The 20,800-nt window shown below is 37.3% G+C and overlaps 3 protein-coding genes across 5 annotated transcripts; 2 read left to right on the plus strand and 1 right to left on the minus strand.

Annotated features, from left to right (window-relative positions):
- The first annotated feature begins 10,517 nt into the window (after positions 1-10,517).
- Positions 10,518-13,267, plus strand: LOC127801354 (amino acid permease 3-like). The gene is made up of 8 exons (XM_052336370.1): positions 10,518-10,599; positions 10,816-10,954; positions 11,173-11,406; positions 11,522-11,615; positions 11,715-11,929; positions 12,035-12,192; positions 12,277-12,504; positions 12,593-13,267. Exons 1-8 carry the CDS (start codon positions 10,552-10,554, stop codon positions 13,016-13,018), a joined length of 1,542 nt encoding a protein of 513 aa, XP_052192330.1. The 5' UTR covers positions 10,518-10,551; the 3' UTR covers positions 13,019-13,267.
- A 1,875-nt stretch (positions 13,268-15,142) lies between these two features.
- On the minus strand, positions 15,143-17,895 carry LOC127801355 (protein EARLY-RESPONSIVE TO DEHYDRATION 7, chloroplastic-like). 2 transcript variants are annotated; one of them, XM_052336372.1, is made up of 4 exons: positions 16,973-17,895; positions 16,655-16,821; positions 16,251-16,335; positions 15,143-15,592 (listed from the first exon to the last, which is right to left on the minus strand). In XM_052336372.1, exons 1-4 carry the CDS (start codon positions 17,893-17,895, stop codon positions 15,403-15,405), a joined length of 1,365 nt encoding a protein of 454 aa, XP_052192332.1. In that variant the 3' UTR covers positions 15,143-15,402. The 2 variants fall into 2 exon arrangements, with proteins under 2 accessions (XP_052192332.1, XP_052192333.1); XM_052336373.1 differs by lacking the exon at positions 15,143-15,592 and having other exon boundaries at positions 16,312-16,460.
- A 74-nt stretch (positions 17,896-17,969) lies between these two features.
- Positions 17,970-20,574, plus strand: LOC127801353 (pentatricopeptide repeat-containing protein DOT4, chloroplastic-like). 2 transcript variants are annotated; one of them, XM_052336368.1, is made up of 2 exons: positions 17,970-18,111; positions 18,456-20,574. In XM_052336368.1, exons 1-2 carry the CDS (start codon positions 18,021-18,023, stop codon positions 20,090-20,092), a joined length of 1,728 nt encoding a protein of 575 aa, XP_052192328.1. In that variant the 5' UTR covers positions 17,970-18,020; the 3' UTR covers positions 20,093-20,574. The 2 variants fall into 2 exon arrangements, with proteins under 2 accessions (XP_052192328.1, XP_052192329.1); XM_052336369.1 differs by lacking the exon at positions 17,970-18,111 and adding an exon at positions 18,239-18,369.
- Positions 20,575-20,800: the final 226 nt, after the last annotated feature.

A 20,800-nucleotide genomic window follows, 5' to 3' on the forward strand; every position in this document is an offset into this window, starting at 1 on the left:
CTGATCCTCCGGTACCATAGCTAGCTTTGTGCAAGTGACAGGTGAAGAAAGTAAAAAGAGAGAATTTGGAGTTGGGAGAAATTAAATGAATATTATTACTGAATTATTAACTATGTTGATTAGTTTTTTCCAAAGATTTTGTACATTGGGCGAAGAACGTCCACGTTGTATCGTAGTAGCATGGGAAAATCAGCAATCGTCTTGCCCAATGTGCGGAGAGGAACGCCAAGGGACAGGAAATACTTGACATTACAATCCAGCTTATGTGCAATGCTGCTCCCTAAGAGTTCTGGCCCCAAAACGATTACCTTTCCAATATCCTTCCGGGTGACTCCAGCTTTTGTCAACAAGAATATGACCTGGCATGGCATTCCAATATCAGTCACCTTATGCTATTATACCTCTTGCAATATTTAAACATATATAACCAAAGGAAAGTTCTTTTGTCATGCTAAATCCATTACAATCAGCAAAAATCATTACATAGTGTGTACTACCAACTATATGTATTGATGTATCATGCCCTGAAAGCTAAATATATGAAAGCAATTTTCCTTCATAGAGAGAGAGAGGGGGGGGGGGGGGGGGGGGGTGCTGCTGTGACAGGAAGGAGACATTTTTTTTTTTTAAACATGAAGGCAACATCAATAGAGATCTGTGGTTTTTCATTAGCCAGTTATAACGATTTTAATGACCAAATGTTGTTGATAATCCTTGCAGTTCAAGGAATTGAATAAAGTATACATAAATGGAAGGAATGAAGAACAAACCACTGGACGGATTGTCTTGTACAGGCTGTATGTCAAAAGTGGAGGAAACTTCACAAGCATGTTGCCAATGGCATCATCTCGAACTCCTATATATGTCGCGTAAAAATTGTACCTTTACAAGGGAAAAGAAGCTGCTTAATGAAAGCTTAACAGCATGGCTGAATAGTATCACAACTAGCATTCCCAGTTTTGTGGAGTATAAATCCATAAGACAAAAATAGGAAAAGTGTAACAAAGGGCACTTTGAAGATGAAAATTCTTGGGTCAGTTGGACAAAGTCCAAACCAAGAGCAAAAAGATTCTACAAGGTCATCCTTGTAGCCTTTCAAGATATTTTCAATTGTGGTTTTCACGGTCGTAGCACGGTTGGTACCCCGATAGTAGATTATAGTCAATGATGCAAGTTTGAATCATGACAGTCGTAGTGTGAAAATTTTACCCTCTCATGGGGGTTATTCCTTGTAGATATCATGTACATGCACTGTGTCTTCTGCTTAGGGGACTGTCGTGTATTGTGAGTTACCCCTTCCATGTGCATGGAACAATATGTCGGGGGCCCTTAAGGGGAGAAAATTCACCTTTTGCGGCCAAGATATTTCTAATTGAGAATATACTAACAAAGTTCAATACCTGCCACAAAGTACAAGAAGCGAAAGGATACCTTAACCTTTGGGACAATGGTGCTATCCAAATCAACCCAGAAAACCATCGGTTTGATGGTAAGTATTCTCCTCATACAATCTTAAGAAATCCCTAGGCAGTATAGATACTTGACAAGGGGCTACCATCTTTCCTCAATGCTGCAACCCATCAATTGTGGCTTGAATGCTAGTAGCCTTCCAACATCTTGATTGGTGAGGCCAAATTCAATACCAGAATGTCTCATATTTTTTTACCTTAAAGATGGCCAGGGATTACTAGTTATCGTAACACTAACAGGACAGTGAAGCCCACCTTAGCAGTAGCCAGGTGGTTTTTTGTTGCTTTGGATCAGAGCTATAGAAAATTATCTATAGTAATTGATGCACACCAGGGTGAAAATTATCTATAATAGTTTTGGTAAGGTAAAAATTAGTTAAATAATTTTGTATTTTTCAAATGTTTGAATGTTTGATTAAATTTTCTTTGAATATCTTTTTTTGTAACAATTGTTTAACTAAATTTTTAACTATATTTAAAATATATCTAACTAAATAATATTTGTACTTTTCAAATATTTTTTTTGTATGTCGAATTACTAACAAAGTTTTTAAATATTTTGTATTTATTTATATATGAAAGAAACAAACAATAGAAGCAACAAACATTTTTACTTAAAATTATATAATTATATTTAAATTCTTATATTGAGTAAGTTTGATTTAAATAGTTAAAATAAATATTAAAGAATATAATTTATTTTAAATTGTAAAACATATTTTATTTTATTATATATGTATCTAAATATAGTTAACAAATTAAAATTAAAAATTTTCATTTTAAAATATTCAATTTATTATCAAAAAAGATTGACAGAATTTAAATTTTATTTAATATAAATTTAAAAAATATACACATTAATAAATATATAAATTCAAATAAAATTAATAATTTAATTCTTAAACAAAATTAATAATTTTAATTTAAAGATTCACAAAACAAATACAAACCAATTCAATTTATTAACATTTAAATTTCAACCAATTCAATTCAATTTTAACCTTCACAATATTCAAAAATTACAAATTCAATATTCCACTTCAACATCTTCAATACAAATTCATAATTAAATATCATATTAAATATCAACATTCACAATATAAACTAACTAAAATAATTACAATATATATATATGTATGTATGTATGAAAGTCAATCGTCGCCACCAATGTGGTCGACGACCATTGTCGGCTGAAAATTCTCTCAATCAGAGCCTATCATTAGAAACACCAATTCAAGAGAGTTGACATACGAAAAATGAGTCATATTTAACGGTTGGATTTTAGTAGATCTGATTTTTAATTTTCGGCCAAATTTGAAAATACACTGTCAGCCACCACTGGCGACACCTACCACCGTCGTCTGTGGTTTTTGGCAATCAGAGGCAACCATCAGACATTCAAACACCCATTAACCAACATACCCCAAAACCAGCAAGATCCAACGATCGAAACTCTATAGATCTAAGCTTAAAGTTTCGACCAAACCCAATAATGCATATATACGTATATATCATGGATGGGTGCGAGATTTACCTTCTTGTAGATCGAAGCAATGGAAACGTGCGACGGACGAGAGAGACAGAGTAAGCCCAAGAGATGCCGGAGATGAAGTCACACGGGTGGGAGATCATGAGAGAGACAACCAAACTCTAGAGGATATGCTTGCGCCGGATCGACCCAAGGTTTGTCGGAAGGGAGATAGGGTGACGATCGGAAGGAAAATAAGGGTTGCATGACTGTCGCTCTCTCTCTATTCCGATAGAGAGAGAGGGGGGAAAGGTTGTTGAGAGAGCAAGTGAGACAGGGAGAGAAGATAATGAGAGAGAGGAGGCAAATTTTGAAATAATGGAGTTTAGGCCACTCAAAATATTGCGGTATTTTTGAAGTTGATAAATCGCGATATATCACTATATCTGGAGAGTGGCTTTGAGGGTAGTCAAATAGCATTGCTCGTTATTTACACTTAAGGAGTATTTTAAACACTTTATTTGTATCTTCTATATGAGTATTTTTAGTAGATATTCATAAAATAAATAAAATATTCATTATCAACCCTAATTATCGTGCCCTGGGTGACCTCTTAACATGGACAAGCTTCTCTTTCTTCATAATGTCTTATGTGGAATGCAATTAACTAAAGATATGATCATATAATATAGAATAGTATCAAAATTAGTCATCAATAAAGTTGTATGCCTTCAACACTGGTATGATTTGCCACGTCTCTGAGATGAGTTTGAATGAGTTGGTTTATGGCCTGTTAGAGAATGTTATGAAGATTTAATAATAATAACACAAAAGCCTCCAAGACGTAACGGTAAAACATAAGGAGAATAATAGGGGTATTGAAGGGTTAAATGTTTGTGACATCTTAAAAGGTATAATTATTGTTGGAAGGTAACATTAATTTTGAAAGACAAATCGCCCACATAAAGACAGGGTCATGGTGCTCTTTGTAGCATCTCCAGAAATCTCGTTCACACGACGTAAAGGTAGAGTCCATGGGAAGGGTAGTCGTTTCTCAAAAGTCCATTTCGAGTGCGAACTAGGGGAGACTGTCGCTCTTCTTAAGATTATTTGAACGAAACTCGGACACTTTAAGTCATAAAAAGAATAGAAACACAAAAAAATTGGCTAAATCCATATTTTTTTTATATGATCGCTCGAATTTTTTGTTATTTCAATTATACTTCTAGAATTATATTTTCGAATCAATTTAATTTCTATATTTAAAATTTTACACGTTACCCATAAAATATGAGTAAAAGATATTAACCACTTGTTTACTTTCAAGAATAACGAGCACATTCCTTTGAGTTGTATATACGTGAATAACTTACCTATTTCTTTTTCCAAATTTTCAAAGTGTCCCTTCCTCTATTGTAATTATAGAAAAATACAAAGAATTTAAATAAAATTTGTTCTTTGAGGATGAACAATGGGTCCAAACTCCTTTAGAAATCTAGGTTTGAAGGAATTGAACCTTCAAATCCTTGGTTTTGGAGATTTTTTAGGTTTGAAGGTTTAGTTCCTTTGAATCTAGAAACTTTCTTCCTTTGAATGGTCTTCTGGGCTTCTTATCGCTAGGACACTATCTTTGCTGCTGTGATACTATCTCCACCATCGAACTATCAATACCAATAATAGCCTTCTTCTATAAAGAAGCCCACGATAATGGGAGTTAAACCACATCATATAATTATTGTCGTTAGTTGACTAATGAGGTTTCTTTCTGTCATTGTGCTATAAACTTATCACCACTTGAGAGCAGGCATGCCAAAAGGTTAGGCCAACCTAAGCTCGTCATTTTACCCTTATTGAACGAGTTGGGTCAGCTTGACTTGTTGGTGAAATGAGTTGAGGTTTGGTGTGGCTCGTTAACCTAGCAAATGGTCCAAATTTGGGATGATCGTTCTTGTACGATTTTCGGTGCTCGTGTCCTCTATTATAATTAGAGTTAAATCGTAAGTGTGAAACTTTGTCTTACTGCATAGAGTGAAAATCAAAGTCAAGATTCACCAAACTAACATCGACATATCACTTGTTCGACCGTTTAACTTATGCAAATAGTCCAAACTTATCTCATGAACTTACTTAGAGGAAGCCAAATTGGGCCTAGGTTCACGAGACTTAATAGACCAAACTTGACAGATGTCTCGGGTAGCTCATTTTTAAAATGAATTGAAAATATATATATAATTAATATATAAGATATAAAAATATTTAAAATGTAAATTCCACTTGTAAAATAAAAATTTAGAAATAGAGTTAAAAGTTTGAAAATTAAAACTTGTAATAGGTTCCAAATCCATTTTTAAAAATAGTACTAAATTTTATAAATATATAAAAATTATACCGTAATTTCGAATTTGAACTCCACTAGATTGTGCATGAGATATTAATTTTGTTATAAAAAATGCAAAATTGTATATGAAATATAAATTCTTTGAAATTTATTTATTATTATTGTAAATTTGTGATATTGTCTATATAATTGTTAAAATACTAGATTTATTAAATGAAATATTAAAAAATTCAAATTCAAAATTGAATTACTTATAATTTTATTTTTTTGGGTCAAAATTCAATCGGGCCGTGAATTTGAGTTGAGTAGAGCCCTTAAAAAGGCCATGTCACAAGCTTAGAAATGTTGGGCTCAACCCAACCTAACCTTATATAAATGAGGAAGTTGAGACAAACTCGACTTATTATAGTAACGGGCCAAGTTGGACACATGAGAGAGTGGAGAGAGAAAGAGATAGGACGAGTGGGAGAGAGCGAAAATGAGAGAGAGAAAATATCTTAAATTCTAAGAAAAAGATTGTCATTTTGCTTAGTCTGTTTATGGCAAGGGAGATATATGCTATTCTTAAAAACATTAAGAGTAGCTGATGCCTTTAACTAAAGATAGGTGCCCTCTAAAAATTACCTTAAAAAAGGGTTTGTCCAGATTTACTTGATTCTTAATAAAACGATCTGATCTGGTCTGGTCATAGGAATTCAGCATGGAGTACATAAAGTTGGGCTTCATAATTGGGCCCATGTGATAACCCAGTCCACCAAAACGGATTGGGTCCGAAACAACAATCATGGATTGCTCAAAATTGGGCCCATGAAATTTACGCCCTTATGCCAGAAGCAGGTTTGCAATGGACAGGAGGGCCTCATATCCTAATACATCCAAATTAGTGGGCTTCTGGGCTTTTCAGAATCATTTAATGGGCCGTCAACTCAAATTAGTGGGTGTGGGCTTTTATGAATGGGCTGGAACTATTTAACAGGCCGGTACTGCTACAAAAGGAGACTCTGGACCGTGGCTGTTTACAAGCAAGTTGACAGTGGGGACAGCCGGGGGTGGCGGCGGCGATGACCACCGGCCCATCAGGTCAACTCCGATTAAAAGAGTTTCATTTACTTTCTGTTAAAACGTGTTTGGAATATTGCCTTGGAAGGTTAGGATAAGTGATGGATAAAGTTTAGGCCAATCCTGATGCTGCCCAGTGCCCACATAAACAAGGCCACTTTTAGTTTTAGGTGGTGGGTGTTTCCTTTTCCTAAGCCAATGATTTCCTTCACGAATTTCCTGTGTGGAGCAAATTTCATTTTTAGGTTAATGGACATAGAAAAAATGGGATTTTTCTAATATTATTATTGTAATTAAAATATATTAAAACATTTAGGTAGCTAAGAAGAACAAATAATGATGGGCATATGTGGTCATCAAGTTAATGTCATTAGTCTAACTCTCATATGTCAACAAGTTAATGACATTAGTCTAACTCTTCTCTCAAGCGGCATCTGTAAAAGTATGTCAACAAATCACAAATTTTATAAAAAGTAACTCAAAACAATGCTCAACGAAAGTAACATAATATATTATATATTCACCGATATTTGTGTCTCTAGTCAAGAGTTAATTTAGTGATAATTTAATAATATAAATAAATATTAAAAATTATTTAATTCTTACTTTATTTACTTTTTGAGATACAAAATCACTAATTAAATTTTTGTATTCAAGTTTAGAAAATAAATCTCTTTTAATTGACAATATAGACAAGAGAAAAAGATCTGAAAATATGATAATTAAATAAGTAAAAAATGTGAAGAATTTACAATTAGGTCTTACAAATTAAAAATTTATTAATTTATTTATTTTTCTTTAATGTCAGGATCAGTGCAGATTAATTTCCATCATCCAAAAAAAATCATTTTATCAAATTGTCCCCCTAAAATAATCTCACTTCTTGTTTTTTTTTTTTTTTCTATCACATTACTAATTTATACCCCATTATTCATTGTTTAATATTAAAAAATAATTTATAAAATTAAGACATTGATGACCTCCTCAATTAAATGATATTTCACTATACATTACTTAATATTGAAAAATAATTTGTGAACTTGAGGAGTTTGGAATCTTTTTGCTCAAATGAAATAACAAAATAAATAGAGTATGAATTGAAAGAAAATTATTTAGTACTTTTGTATCTTAAAATATAAAAAAAATAAATTTTAATTACTTATAAATTTTGGGGCCCTCTAGACATAGGCCACTGCCTTAGTGGCCTATATCTTGAATCGGGCCTGCATATTGATATTCCCCCTTGCAGAAGAGGACACAAACTATAGGTTGTGGTGGAAGAGTCAGCAAGCATTGCTGCGTTTGGGGCAAAATCTCTTGTGAGAGGAGGGGAAGTGAGCCTTTTTTTTTTTTTTTTTCCCTTTTTCTTTTTTCCATGTGTCTTTCAAGAGGTGTCCTTTCTGACCCTACCATCCATATTTGAGCAAAGGGAAATTCTATTCAGAACCCGAAAATTTACTCTTTAAAACCCACGTCCCATCAAAATTTTCAATAATTTTAATATACCTCTTTTACCCCCACAACCCATAGCAAACTCTCTTCTCCGATCACCTCTCATCCCCAGCCATCACCTAAATATATAAATACACACTCACACACACTTATATATATATATATATATACACACAGCATAGTCGCGGCCATGGCAGCCGCGACCATGCAACCCAGCACACACACACATATACACTCACACACCTATACAAATATATATATACACACTCACACACTTATATATATACAAGTTCCATGGCCGCAGCCATGACAGCTGCGACCATGGAAACCCTCGCACCTCGCGGTGCGGGGGTTTCTGCAATCCCCGCACCACGAGGTGCGGGAGTTTTTGAAATCCCCGCACCTCGCGGTGCGGGGGTTTCAGCAACTCCCGCACCGTGAGGTGCGGGGATTTATAAAATCTCCGCACCTCGCGATGCGGGGAATCAAGCCTTCCCCGACTGCTGGGAAGGCTTGATTAAATTTGTTTTATTTTAATTAAATTTATTTTATTTTATTTAAATTAAATTTGTTTATTATAATAAAATAAAATAAAAAATAATATAAATAAATAAATTCTAAATATCTGTATTTTAAGTAATTATAAATTAACTAATTTTAAATTTTAAATCATTGTAATTAAGTGTTGAATTTTTAATACTTAAAAAAATTTAATAAGATAAATTTAAATATATATATATCTTTACCTAATTCAATAAGATAAATTTAAAAATCCTATCATCATTTAAAATATATTCTTTTTAAATATATGTAATTATAAAAAAAATATATTTTAAATGATGATAAAATTTTTAGATATGTGTATCTTCAAGTAATTTAATAAGATAAATTAATTAATTTTAAATTCTTTTAAGTATTAAAAATTCAACACTATGATTTAAAATTTAAAATTAGTTAAATTATAATTACTTAAAATGTAGAAATTTAAAAATTATTTATTTGTATTATTTTTTAATTTTATTTTATTATAATAAAAATTTTAATTAAAATAAAAATAAAAAAATATAAAAAGTCTTCCCGACTGCTGGCAGTCGGGAAAACCTAGCTTTCCCAACTGTTGGCAGTCGGGGAAACTTGACTTTCCCAACTGCTAGCAGTCGGGGATTTCAACAATCCCCGCACCTCGCGGTGCGGGGTTGCTGAAACTCCCGCACCGCGAGGTGCGGGAATTGTTGAAATCCCCGCACCTCGCGGTGCGGGGGTTGCTGAAACTCCCGCACCGCGAGGTGTGGGAATTGTTAAAATCCCCGCACCTCGCGGTGCGGGGGGGTTGCAAACTCCCGCACCGCGAGGTGCGGAGATTGCTGAAATCCCCGCACCTCACGGTGCGGGGTTGCTGAAAACCTCCGCACCGCGAGGTGCGGAGGTTTTTATGGCCGCGGCTACCATGGCCGCGGCCATGCTTTTGTGTGTGTGAGTATGTGTATATATATATGTGTGTGTGTGTGTGCTGAGTTGCTGTGTGTGTATATATATATATGGGTGTGTGTGTGAGCTTGCTAGTTGCATGGCCACGACTGTTATGGCTGCGGCCATGCTCTCTCTCTCTATATATATATATATATGTATGTGTTTGTGTGTGTATATGATGTAGGAGGGAAAGAGAGATGCGAGATGATGGTCGGTGATGAGAGGTGATCGGAGAAGAAGGTTGGCTGTGGGCTATGAGGGGGGATAAAATAGGTATTTTAAAATTATTAGAAATTTTGATAAGACGTGGGTTATGAAGAGTAATTTTTCGGGTTCGCGATAGAATTTCCCTTGAGCAAATCTCATGCACCAATTTTTACTCAAAAACCCTCACCATTAAACAGAAGTAACAGTAACTTGTTTGGGATATTCTGCACTAAGGGAGGGGTAGATTAGGGTATTCCATGTGTAATATCCCTTTAGTGCAGAGTTGACATGCGACCGCTCAATTCTTAACAAAAGAGAAACCTTCAAAATGATACCTAAAACTCCAACAACTGCGCCGTCCTCTCAATTTAGGTGATAGGTTCCCAAAGAGATGTGATAATAATATTTTTGGAATTATTAATGATTTTTTTTAAATATAAGACATGGCAGCATTCAAATTAAGAACTCTGATATAAAAAGTTATATTTGTATGGTATTCAAAGTATTGTCGACACATTTTCTCAAACTATGAGATTGGGATTATACGAAACATGCTTCAGTTTCATAGTACATATTGTATCATAACACATACAAGGTTTGGAGAAATGATACTCACTTCTTGGGGTTTAGCAGATCATGGTAATACTGAAGAAGAAAGCTATATCCGACCAAAAAAAAAGGAGGAAGCTATATCTGTATATGATTGAAATCGGAGTACTGTTAAGTATCTAAAATAGAAAGAAGAATCTGTCAAATCATTGTTAATATTATTAAGATATTCTGTCAAGGAAGAAAAAGCACCTTGTCTGGCAGATGTGTGGCTGGCTATATGGTGTTAGATATTTGTTAACTTTGTTGAAACCGAAGGAAAAAAAAAAAAAAAAAAAAAGGAGAAACTTTTGAAATTTTGTTAAGCATTTGCCACTCTAGTGCTGTACGTGACATTATCAGTATATATCCTACCTCAGCTCTCTAGTACAAAACATCCGTCCCTTTTCCTATATAAAGCCCATTGCAACATTTTAGTTGATGCAATCCACCACCACCACCTCTCTCTCTCCCTCTCTCTCTCATTAAGTTGTACAATAATGTTGGCAAGGAGCAGAACTCTTCCACCCAGAATCAATCATGGGGCTGTGAGACCATCTTCACTTTGATTGCATATATTACCATATATAGCTCTTTCTTTTTATGGTTATATTGTGTGTGTGTGTGTGTGTGTTCTTCGTTAATTTAAGTGATTTAGAGCTAAATATATATCCGCCTCGGATTCTTAAATCTGCTGCTCTAACCCGTTTCACTTTCGTTAAATTTTAACATATGTGTGACGACGACGACGACGTCTTAATTAGATTGACGAGAGGCATGACATCAGACACTACATGCAAGTGGAAGTCCAACCCAAAGCCCAGAGTAGGGAGGCTGAAGCAATAAACCCTCTTGCCAACTATTCCAAGTGCTTGGATGATGATGGCCGCTTGAAGAGAACAGGTCTTAGTAAATGTCGAGGAATCAAAAAAATCCTTTAAAATATTTTACTTTTCCCCTAGATTTTGGACAACATCGGCAAATTAATAAAGCTCAAATACATGACCTGGTATGGTAGCCAATAATTAATTAATTAATGAAATCCACATCATCTAAAACCCCTTTTGGAACTCATTATTTATTTCCTGTAAAGAAACTCCTGATTTCTTCTTCTTTCTCAGGAACTTTTTGGACAGCAACATCCCACATAATCACAGCAGTTATAGGGTCAGGTGTGCTGTCTTTGGCATGGTCGATTGCACAGCTCGGCTGGGTTGCAGGCCCAGCAGTGATGCTTCTCTTTGCCTTGGTAATTCTCTACACATCTGGTCTACTCTCACAGTGCTACAGATTCGGGGACCCGGTCACCGGGCAGAGAAACTACACTTACATGGATGCTGTCAAGGCTTACTCAGGTAATCAACCACAAGCTCAATTCATTTGCATCAAATTAAACTACAACTCCTCCATCTCTGATTGGCTGAAATATACATATGGTGATAATGAGATGTTTTTCCATTTGGGTAACAGGAGGGAGAAAGGTTGCAACATGTGGGGCAATTCAGTACTTGAACTTGTTTGGCACTGCAATTGGTTACACAATTGCAGCATCAGTAAGCATGATGTAAGTGCTTCTAACATAGTCTTCTTCCATGGCAGATGGTTAGATCATACACATGTGGCATATAATGATCCAACTACTTCATGTTTTCTGCATGTTCAGGGCAATAAAAAGATCCAACTGCTTCCACAAGAGTGGGGGAAAAGATCCGTGCCACATGTCGAGCAACAGCTACATGATAACATTTGGGATCATAGAGATTATATTTTCCCAAATCCCAGATTTTGACCAAGTTTGGTGGCTCTCCATAGTTGCTGCTATCATGTCATTCGCATATTCTTCAGTAGGTCTAGCTCTTGGTATTGCCAAAGTTTCAGGTATATATAAACGCATAGAAACTACAAACACAAGGCCAAAGGGCAACATATGCATGCTCATATATGTGTAGCTTCGGACGTGTGAAAAATTTGGTTTTCGTGCAGAAAATGGGAGCTTCAAAGGAAGCATGATGGGCATTAGCATAGGGACAATGACAAAAGCAGGGACAGTAACTGCCACACAGAAGCTATGGAGAAGCCTGCAGGCTCTTGGGGCAATTGCTTTTGCATATTCTTATTCTATCATCCTCTTAGATATACAGGTTTGAATGAATTTCTATGCTTGTTTTGCCTTGTTAACAGTAAATCGGGATTGAATTACTGTGATTATTTCATTGCATCTACAGAATACTGTAAAATCTCCCCCAGCAGAACACAAGACCATGAAGAAGGCAACTTTGCTGAGCATCATAGTAACAACAGTGTTCTATCTACTCTGTGGGTGCATGGGTTATGCTGCTTTCGGAGATAATGCTCCGGGAAATCTCCTAACTGGCTTCGGGTTTTACAACCCGTACTGGCTACTTGACATAGCCAATCTCGCCATTGTTATTCATCTTGTGGGTGCATACCAGGTATAAACTTATCGAAGTACCATCTTGAGGTATAACCCCAAATTGCATTCTTAAGTTTCTAAACTCAGAGAGCTGAATTAAAATGCAGGTTTATTGCCAACCTTTATTTGCATTTGCGGAGAAAAAGAGTGCACAGAAGTGGTCAAAAAGCGACTTTGTGACAGCAGAATATGACTTACCAATTCCTTGCTACGGTGTTTACCGGCTCAACTTTTTCCGGCTAGTATGGAGGACCATGTTTGTGGTGGTGACTACAATCATAGCCATGCTCATGCCTTTCTTCAATGATGTGGTTGGAATTCTTGGGGCCCTCGGATTCTGGCCTTTAACAGTCTACTTCCCCGTTGAAATGTACATTTCTCAGAAAAAGATCAGGCGATGGACAAGCAGGTGGCTTGCACTTCAATTCTTAAGTCTGGCTTGCTTCTCTGTGTCTCTTGCTGCTGCTGTTGGCTCAGTAGCTGGTGTAGTTCTGGATCTCAAGACCTACAAGCCATTTAAGACTAGTTATTGAAGGGAAGACCATGGAATCTAAAGTGAATACAGTAAAAAGTTAGTGTTAGAGAGCAGCCTCTATGATATCTTTGCGGGACAGGACCCTTAAAAGAGTGCAGAATAGGTCCTTCCGGGAAATAAATTGTAATCCGATAAATAAGAAAAATATGAAACTAAACTTGATTTCAATTGCCACTGTCTTGCAGGTATATGACTTTCTAATGCAAATAAAACTATTTGAATGGAGGACTTCCATTGATGTTTTGGATCAAAAACAGCAGTGACACACATGTTACGGAATTGGACCGAATACAAATTACAATCAAACCATCAATCACACACAAATATAGAATTTTATGTGTAAAACCTAAATTGGGAAAAACAACACTAAGCAAATATTACTACAACAAAAGTGATATACCTACAACTAATTTCAGAGTATTGGACACTTGTTTATAGACATAAAATCATCTATAAATATATACAAAAAACCATATTCTGATCAGAAGATGATTTATGAGAATATTTCTCTAAATAAGATAAATTTCACTTAAAATCGAATTTGACTGCGACTAATATCCTAATCGCAGTCAAATTCAAAGTCATAATTATGGTCAAATTACCAATCTCAGTCAAATTTGAATTTCGGGTTACAATTATAACAAGTTCTACCTTGACACGAAATTCAAAAATATAGAATTATCCAAAATTCTTTCTTGCAACAAAATAACTGAGAATTAATCTTTTGATAAATATCAATTAAAACTGTACCACGAAAAATACCACCCAAATCCACACGAAGTTCACTATAGTAAATATCTTTAGCTGCACTTAAACCATAGCCAATAAGATTAGGTTCAACATATCTTCATTGATGTTAATGACTCCATATTCACCAATATAAATTTCCCTTGATAACTCCATCTTCATCTAAATCCATTTATCCAAAATTGCACGCACACATTTTAACCTGCCATAGAGAGAATCAAATATTTTAATGTAATAACAGAATATCATACTTCGGGGTAGCTATTACGAAGATCAAATAACCCCAAATAATGTTAAAATGATCGATAAACAAATTCCAATAAAAAATAGACTAGATTACTTGATCTGGGCAGCAAATTTGGGCAAAAATAGATCTGGATCTGTTAATATGGTTGATTGAATCTAAAGCAGGTTGAATCCTAGTAGGTTGGGTCTAGATTTGGGTGTGCCTAAAACCAACTTTCTGTAATTGGGGAAACCCAATCAGCAATGCGGTTGTATTGACGGATGACAAGCGACAAGGAAGGTCTGACAGGCGATCAGAAAAGGTGAAGGCAAAGATGGTAGGAGGCGATGGTCAATTGCGACAGAGCAAGAAGAGAGGTCGATGGTTACAATACAAGGAGGGTGCCAAAAAAGATGACCAGAGTAAGTCAACGATGAGCTATGTCCGGCAAAGATGAACGGTTATGGTCATCGTTGGCAAAGGCAGATCGAGGAAGCTCACTTGATCGACAACTATGGTGAGGTTATCATCGCAGTCCACCAAGAGATAAAGGCAACTGACGGAGATGAAGGCCCAAACGAAAGAAGAAGGATGCGTGAATGGCAATGGAGGTAGCATGGTCGACATCGGCGGTGGCTAAATGACAACAACAACCAATGGCGGCGATGGTGGCGACAGCTGGGCAACTTGTGTTCTAGCTGAAAGATGACGAAGATGTGTAGATCCAATGGCTGAGATCTGCCAAATGTTGATGGTTTAATCTAATGGCTCTGATATCACTTTGTTACAAAATTGGATAGAATACAAACCATGATCAAACCATCAATCATGCACATGAATACAAAATTTTATGTGAAAAACCTAAATCGAAAAAAATCACGGTAGAAAGAACAAAATATCACTAAGCAAATATTACTAATACAAAGGTGATGTTGCTACTACCAAAATATCACTACACAAATATTGCTACAATAAAAGTGATATAATTGTAACTAATTTCAGAGCATTGAGCATCTATTTATAGACTTAAAATTATCTATAAATGTACACATAAAACCACATCCTAATCAGAAAATGATTTATGAGAATATTTATCCAGATGAAATAAATCTCACTTAAAATCAAATTTGACTAACATCTTAATCACAATTAAATTCGAAGTCATAATTTCAATCAAATTTAAATTTCAGGTCAATTATAACACACATAAATTTTATATATTGTTATGCCCTAGTGTTACAAGGGAAGGAGAACGGGAGGAAGAGGGAAAAAGAAAAAAACAACAACAATCCAACTTCTTCATAACAAAAACAGCTGCCTCGTAGCTTGGTCTTTACAAAGTTGTACAAAAGCAACAAGTAATTCACCACCCTTTCGAAAGATCCAACCAACAAGAAATCCTTGTATGATTATTTTTTTTGCTTGGCCTTCAATTCAGCAGATTTCTTTTGAGTAGCAGCTTTTACAAGGGTTGTAGGTTTGATGACACTCTTTGGGTTGAGTGCTTTTCTTATCTTGAACACAGCCCAAGCCGTTCCTATAGCATGTCCAGCGGCGCCCAGCCCTTCATGTGTTGCCTTGCCTGCCTGCTCTCCATACCTGAACCAAACATTTTAATTCTGAGAACTTGATGTTTGCCCCCGTCATCTACCAATTCAGACTAACTCCAAGAGAGGAGGGAGAACGGAGGTCAAAAACACTATGTTCAACCAAAACATCTGCCCAACTATGTTCAAAATACTCAAGACTTGACATGGCTGCTGTGTTTTGCCCAAAACCAGACTATTCATATTTACCTTAAAGGTTATAGACAATGTGGCTTGTGTATTTTGCCCAAAAATCAGACTGTTCATACTTATGTTTGAGGAAATAGCCAAACATGGATGATTAGTACAGCGATAAGACTATTCGACTAGGCCATTATAACCATTGTCACTCACTCAAAAAGGTTCAATACTAATGTTCCATCTGTATGAATATAAAGATTCCACCAAAGGTGCAGCAGGATGAGGTTCATGTCCCATCTCACATCTATATGCAGATTCCACTGGTGGCAAACAGCAACACCATAACGCAATTGAAGAATAAATGAAATGCTCGTGTGCGATGATCTTATATCTACCATTAAATGATAATTTTGGTTGAAAAAAACAAGTGAGGACAGTGATGATGAAGTTGAAAAATGGGAATGATAAGAACTTTGCATAGTCAGAAGGATGGTACATAATTTTAGAATAAGGATGAGTGAGATACATGCCTCTGAGAAACCAGTCCGGTAGTCACAACTGATGATGTGGACATGACATTTTTCCCAGTAACTTCAACGGCATCGCAAACTCTAGCTATTTGCACAAACAGCAATGATCTCATCAGTGTAAGGCAGGGAAACATGCTACAATTTCTGCTTCTGCATATGGAAAGTACAACTAGAAGAAACATGAAGAGTTCTACTAGTACCATCGGCAAGCTGTTCTCAAGAAAACAGAAAGCATCATTTATGTTATGACGGCAAATGTTTTGATCAGATTGGAAATAATTCTCATTGAGCCAAGTATATTCGGATAATATCTATATTAATTTTAAGGTAACCAACCTACTTTCTTCAGATAGAAACTCGAACTAATTTGGTGATAAACTAAGATTGAGACGAGAGACACTTACTAAATCCATCCAAGGATGCAAGAACAATTTCTCCGGGTAGAAGGCTAAAGAATTTCTTGCCCACTGAAGAATTCACAATCGAACTTGTAAAGAAACCCGAGACTTTCACAACCCCAGAAAGGATTCCAGTGGCCACCTTCTCCGACATCTTTGTCATCCTTTTAACCCTGACCAAAACCACACCGTAATTTCATCAAAAAATGGTGTCTATGATTCAACATAAACTAATCCCGGTTCAGAGTAAAGCCAGTAACATACAATTAGCCAAATATGATTTTATTAATAAAAAAATCAACCTAATTAAAGTAAAGATTGAACCTTTTCATTCTCTTCATGGCTTGGGGACTAATCTCTGCGTTTGAACCCTGCCCCAATCTCTTCTTCAAAATCTCATCTCCCCAGTTCAACCTATCCACGGTCACATCTCCACACCACAAAATTCCCCTAATCAGCTGCGCTGATCCGGCGGCGATCATCCTCGCAACGCCGCTGCTGTAGTCCTCCACGTTAGGCGCCAGCGTCGTCCAGTACGCCGCCGAACTCCCCTCTACCAACATCTTCTTCTTTCCCTCCGCCGCCATTTCCTCCGGCGACGTCTCCCTCGCCGCCACAGACCCGTCGACCGCCGCCGAGACCTTCTGCACGGAAAACGCACTATAATGCTCCAAAACGCCGTCAAAAGCGTCCAGCAGCCCCTCTTGCCCTTTCGACGCGATCGTCAATCCATAGTTTAACAAGTTCTCATCATCTTCCCCAACTTCGCTTCTGTCCTCCTCGTCCGACCTGGCATCGCCGGGAACGCGCAGCGAGAAGAAATAGTGCGACTCGTCGAGCTTGACAGCGGCCTCGTCTTTTGCCAATGGCCACTGAATCTCGTCACCGATGCGAGCAAGAACGGCCACGACGTTTTCGCCTTGGCGTAGACGGACGATCGTGAGTTCGCCGGACGCGAGTTCGATGCTCTGCTGTTTGTCTATAAGATGGACGATTGTGCCCGGAACTCTAATAAGGACTTCTTCTAAAGATTCAAATGAAGCGGGCTGAGAATCTTGGGGCTTGGAATTAGGGCTCCGCTGTTCGGCTTCTGATTCGTTGTCTGGGAACAGGTTCTCTGCGAGGTCTTTCGTCTCGATGGATGGGTATAAAGACGAGGACGATGGAAAAGCAGCAGAGGAAATAACTTCTGGATTGGACAGATCTACCTCTGGGTACAACGACTTCTTCGAGTTTGGAGACGCCATGGTTGGGACCTGAGAGCTTTGTGCTATGAATATTGGTAATTAATTCGTCGGAGAAACGCCGAAGGTAGGGCTTTATATTGCGGTTCTATCTTACCGTTGAAGCAACTGGAAGGCCGGGTCGGTTGATGTATAGAATACGTGGCGGAAAAACGGAACGCGTTTGGACCAAAAGGCCACGTGGAACCTCTGCGTCAACTAAATGTGTAACATCTCGAGGTAGGTGTATTACAGTTTGATGAATTTAAGGACAATTAAAGGGGTTTCTTTGGTCGTAAGAATCAAGAACTTTCGCTCCATTTGTGGGTGTCCTCGTAGTGACATTCACAGTTTTAAGTCCTCGGAACTCTTGAGTAAGTACTTCAAACTTGGGAGGGTTCAAGATGCAGAGGAGCTGTTTGAAGAAATGCCCGAGAAGAATGTTGTTGCATGGTCAATCATGATTCATGGCTATGCAAAACATGGGTTTCCTGGAAGGTCACTGGAACTTTTTTCCTGTATGCGAGATTTTGGTTTAGTCCCTAATTCTTACAGCATCGTGGGTGTTCTTGTTGGCATTGCAGGGTTGGGTTATTTGGTGCTTGCGCAATCTATCCACGGGCTTATTGTCAAAAATGGATTAGATTCTGATTCAATTGTGGGTACTGCGATGCTGGATGCATATGCAAAATCCGGAAATATACTTGATTCTATTAAATTATTTGAGCAGATTAGCAACCCGAGTCCGGTCTCGTGCAATGCCATGCTTGCTGGATTTAATTACAATCAGCAATTTGAAGAAACGATTGCATTGTTTAATCAGTTCCAGAAGTATGGTTTAGTACCCAACTTCGTGACAGTATTGACTCTTATCGAGGGTTGTATTGCTCTGGGGTCAAGGGGACTGTGTGAATCAACACATGGGTTTGTTGTTAAATCTGGTCTTGTTTTGAGCACACATGTTAGTAATTCTCTTCTTGGCATGTATTCAACTTTGATAGATTTGGATTCTGCTACTAAAATGTTCAATGAGATGGAGAGTAGAGATGCCATCAGTTGGACAACGATGATCGGTTTGCTGGTGCACATGGAAAATGCCTTCGATGCTCTCAGGCTTTTCTCCAGGATGAGATACAACGGGGTAGAGTATGATGCAGTAGTTTTTATGAATGTAATTTTGGCCTGCACAGTGTTGGGTGATTTAAACAGAGGAAAACAGGTCCATGCTCAAGTTGTTGTCCGTGGATTTGGATTAGAAATCCCTCTTGCAAACTCCATGATTGCCATGTACTCCAAGTGTGGTGAATTAAATTCTTCAGAAACCGTGTTCAACCACACAGAGGCGAAGAATCCGGTATCATGGACAACTATGATTTCTGTATATGTGAAGAATGAACAGCCTAGACAGGCACTGGATCTTCTGATCAGGATAAGAGCAGAAGAAACTTTTGGCTCAGATTCAGTGATGGTAGCGTGTGCTCTAACAGTCTGCGGCAAACTTGCTGCCCTGGAGCTCTGCCAGCAGCTCCATTGCTATACTTTTCAAGCAGGATTTTCCCAATATGGCTCTGTCCAGAATAGTCTCGTATCGGCCTATTCTAAGTGCGGGAATGTGGAATCGGCACACAACGTGTTCAAGGAGATGAACCATCTTCGAGATACAGTCTCCTGGAATGCACTTATAACTGGGTGTGGGATCAATGGTCACGGGAAAACTGCCGTTGCCCTTTTCCATGACATGAAGAAGAACGGGGCACAGCCCGATTCTGCAACTTACCTGTGTGTTTTGAGTGCTTGCAGTCATTCAGGATTTGTTGATGATGGTTTGATTATTTTCAATCAGATGGTCGAAGACAACGAAATAGTACCTAGCCACGAGCATTATGGGTGCGTTATTGACCTCCTTGCACGAGCAGACAAGTTATCAGAAGCCAGCAATTTTATGGGCCAATCTTGGAAAGTTATGGGTCTGAATGGTTGGAGGGCTTTGCTTAGTGGATGTATGCTTCATGGCAACATAGAGCTGGCAGAAATTGTTGCAAGAATGATACTTGAGCAGGATCCAGAAGAGCCTGACCTTGTCGTGCTACTTTCAAACATTTATGCATCAGCAGGGAGGTTTCAGGATGCTGAAGCGGTAAGGTTGAACATGGAGAAGAAAGGATTGACTAAGAATTCAGGGTTCAGCCTTATCTCCGGGCCTCCTTGTATCATTGGTTGAAGGTTTTCAGTTGAATTAGTTCAATAACAGTATATTACGTCCTTAATTCATTATTATATATGGATCGACTACATGAATTAAGAAATCATGTGGACTGGGTTGGATATTTTTATGTGGCCTAAAATTAATATAATAGTGTATTCTCTGGTTGGTCATGTTGACTAGGTATTGAATCAAGTGAGGGAATTTAATGGGACAGGCTCCCATTACGTGGCCAAGAAATCAACAGAAGGTGCATTGTTCTGAAGCTATTAGTAGTGGCTGGATCCTAAGTCTACAGTCGAGAGTGTTCCCGATAAAGAGGACCAGTTTTAAATGCTTACTACATCAAACAGGAAACTAGCAAAAGAAAAAAAAAAAATGTAATAGGGCTACTCTGAGACTGGACCTTTCTTTCTATTATATCATCTCCTCAGAGATTTTGTCGGCTAGTAAGTTTGGCTTTTTCTCGCAGCATTATTGGCAAATTCATCATCACTTAATATGCAGTAACAATTGTTTCAAAATTATCCCATGTCACGCTTCCCTGTAACGGTCACTTTTTTAACTTTTTGAATTTATTAAATAATGTCGAACCTACCTGCCATATGTCTAGAATTAGATCATTCATTATGGTTAAGACATTTCCAAACGGCTAGGAACACTCAGCATCTGTGCAAGGTCCTAATTATTCTCTTCTTGCTGGCTCTCTTGGGTTAGCTTGTCCCG

The sequence above is a fragment of the Diospyros lotus genome, chromosome 5 (genome assembly GCF_014633365.1).
Source record: "Diospyros lotus cultivar Yz01 chromosome 5, ASM1463336v1, whole genome shotgun sequence".
NCBI classification, from domain to species: Eukaryota; Viridiplantae; Streptophyta; class Magnoliopsida; order Ericales; family Ebenaceae; genus Diospyros; species Diospyros lotus.

Bases quoted from the DNA above. Each gene is read 5' to 3' on its own strand.
- LOC127801354 (XM_052336370.1), top strand. From the start codon at position 10,552: ATGTTGGCAAGGAGCAGAACTCTTCCACCCAGAATCAATCATGGGGCT. The intron at 10,955-11,172 runs GTCTTAGTAAAT...CTTCTTTCTCAG, and splicing joins TGGCCGCTTGAAGAGAACAG to GAACTTTTTGGACAGCAACA. The intron at 12,505-12,592 runs GTATAAACTTAT...ATTAAAATGCAG, and splicing joins ATCTTGTGGGTGCATACCAG to GTTTATTGCCAACCTTTATT.
- LOC127801353 (XM_052336368.1), top strand. From the start codon at position 18,021: ATGTATAGAATACGTGGCGGAAAAACGGAACGCGTTTGGACCAAAAGG. The intron at 18,112-18,455 runs GTAGGTGTATTA...TTGGCATTGCAG, and splicing joins TAAATGTGTAACATCTCGAG to GGTTGGGTTATTTGGTGCTT.
- LOC127801355 (XM_052336372.1), bottom strand. From the start codon at position 17,895: ATGGCGTCTCCAAACTCGAAGAAGTCGTTGTACCCAGAGGTAGATCTG. The intron at 16,336-16,654 runs GTAAGTGTCTCT...TTGTGCAAATAG, and splicing joins TGCATCCTTGGATGGATTTA to CTAGAGTTTGCGATGCCGTT. The intron at 15,593-16,250 runs GCATGTATCTCA...TGTTTGGTTCAG, and splicing joins ACCGGACTGGTTTCTCAGAG to GTATGGAGAGCAGGCAGGCA.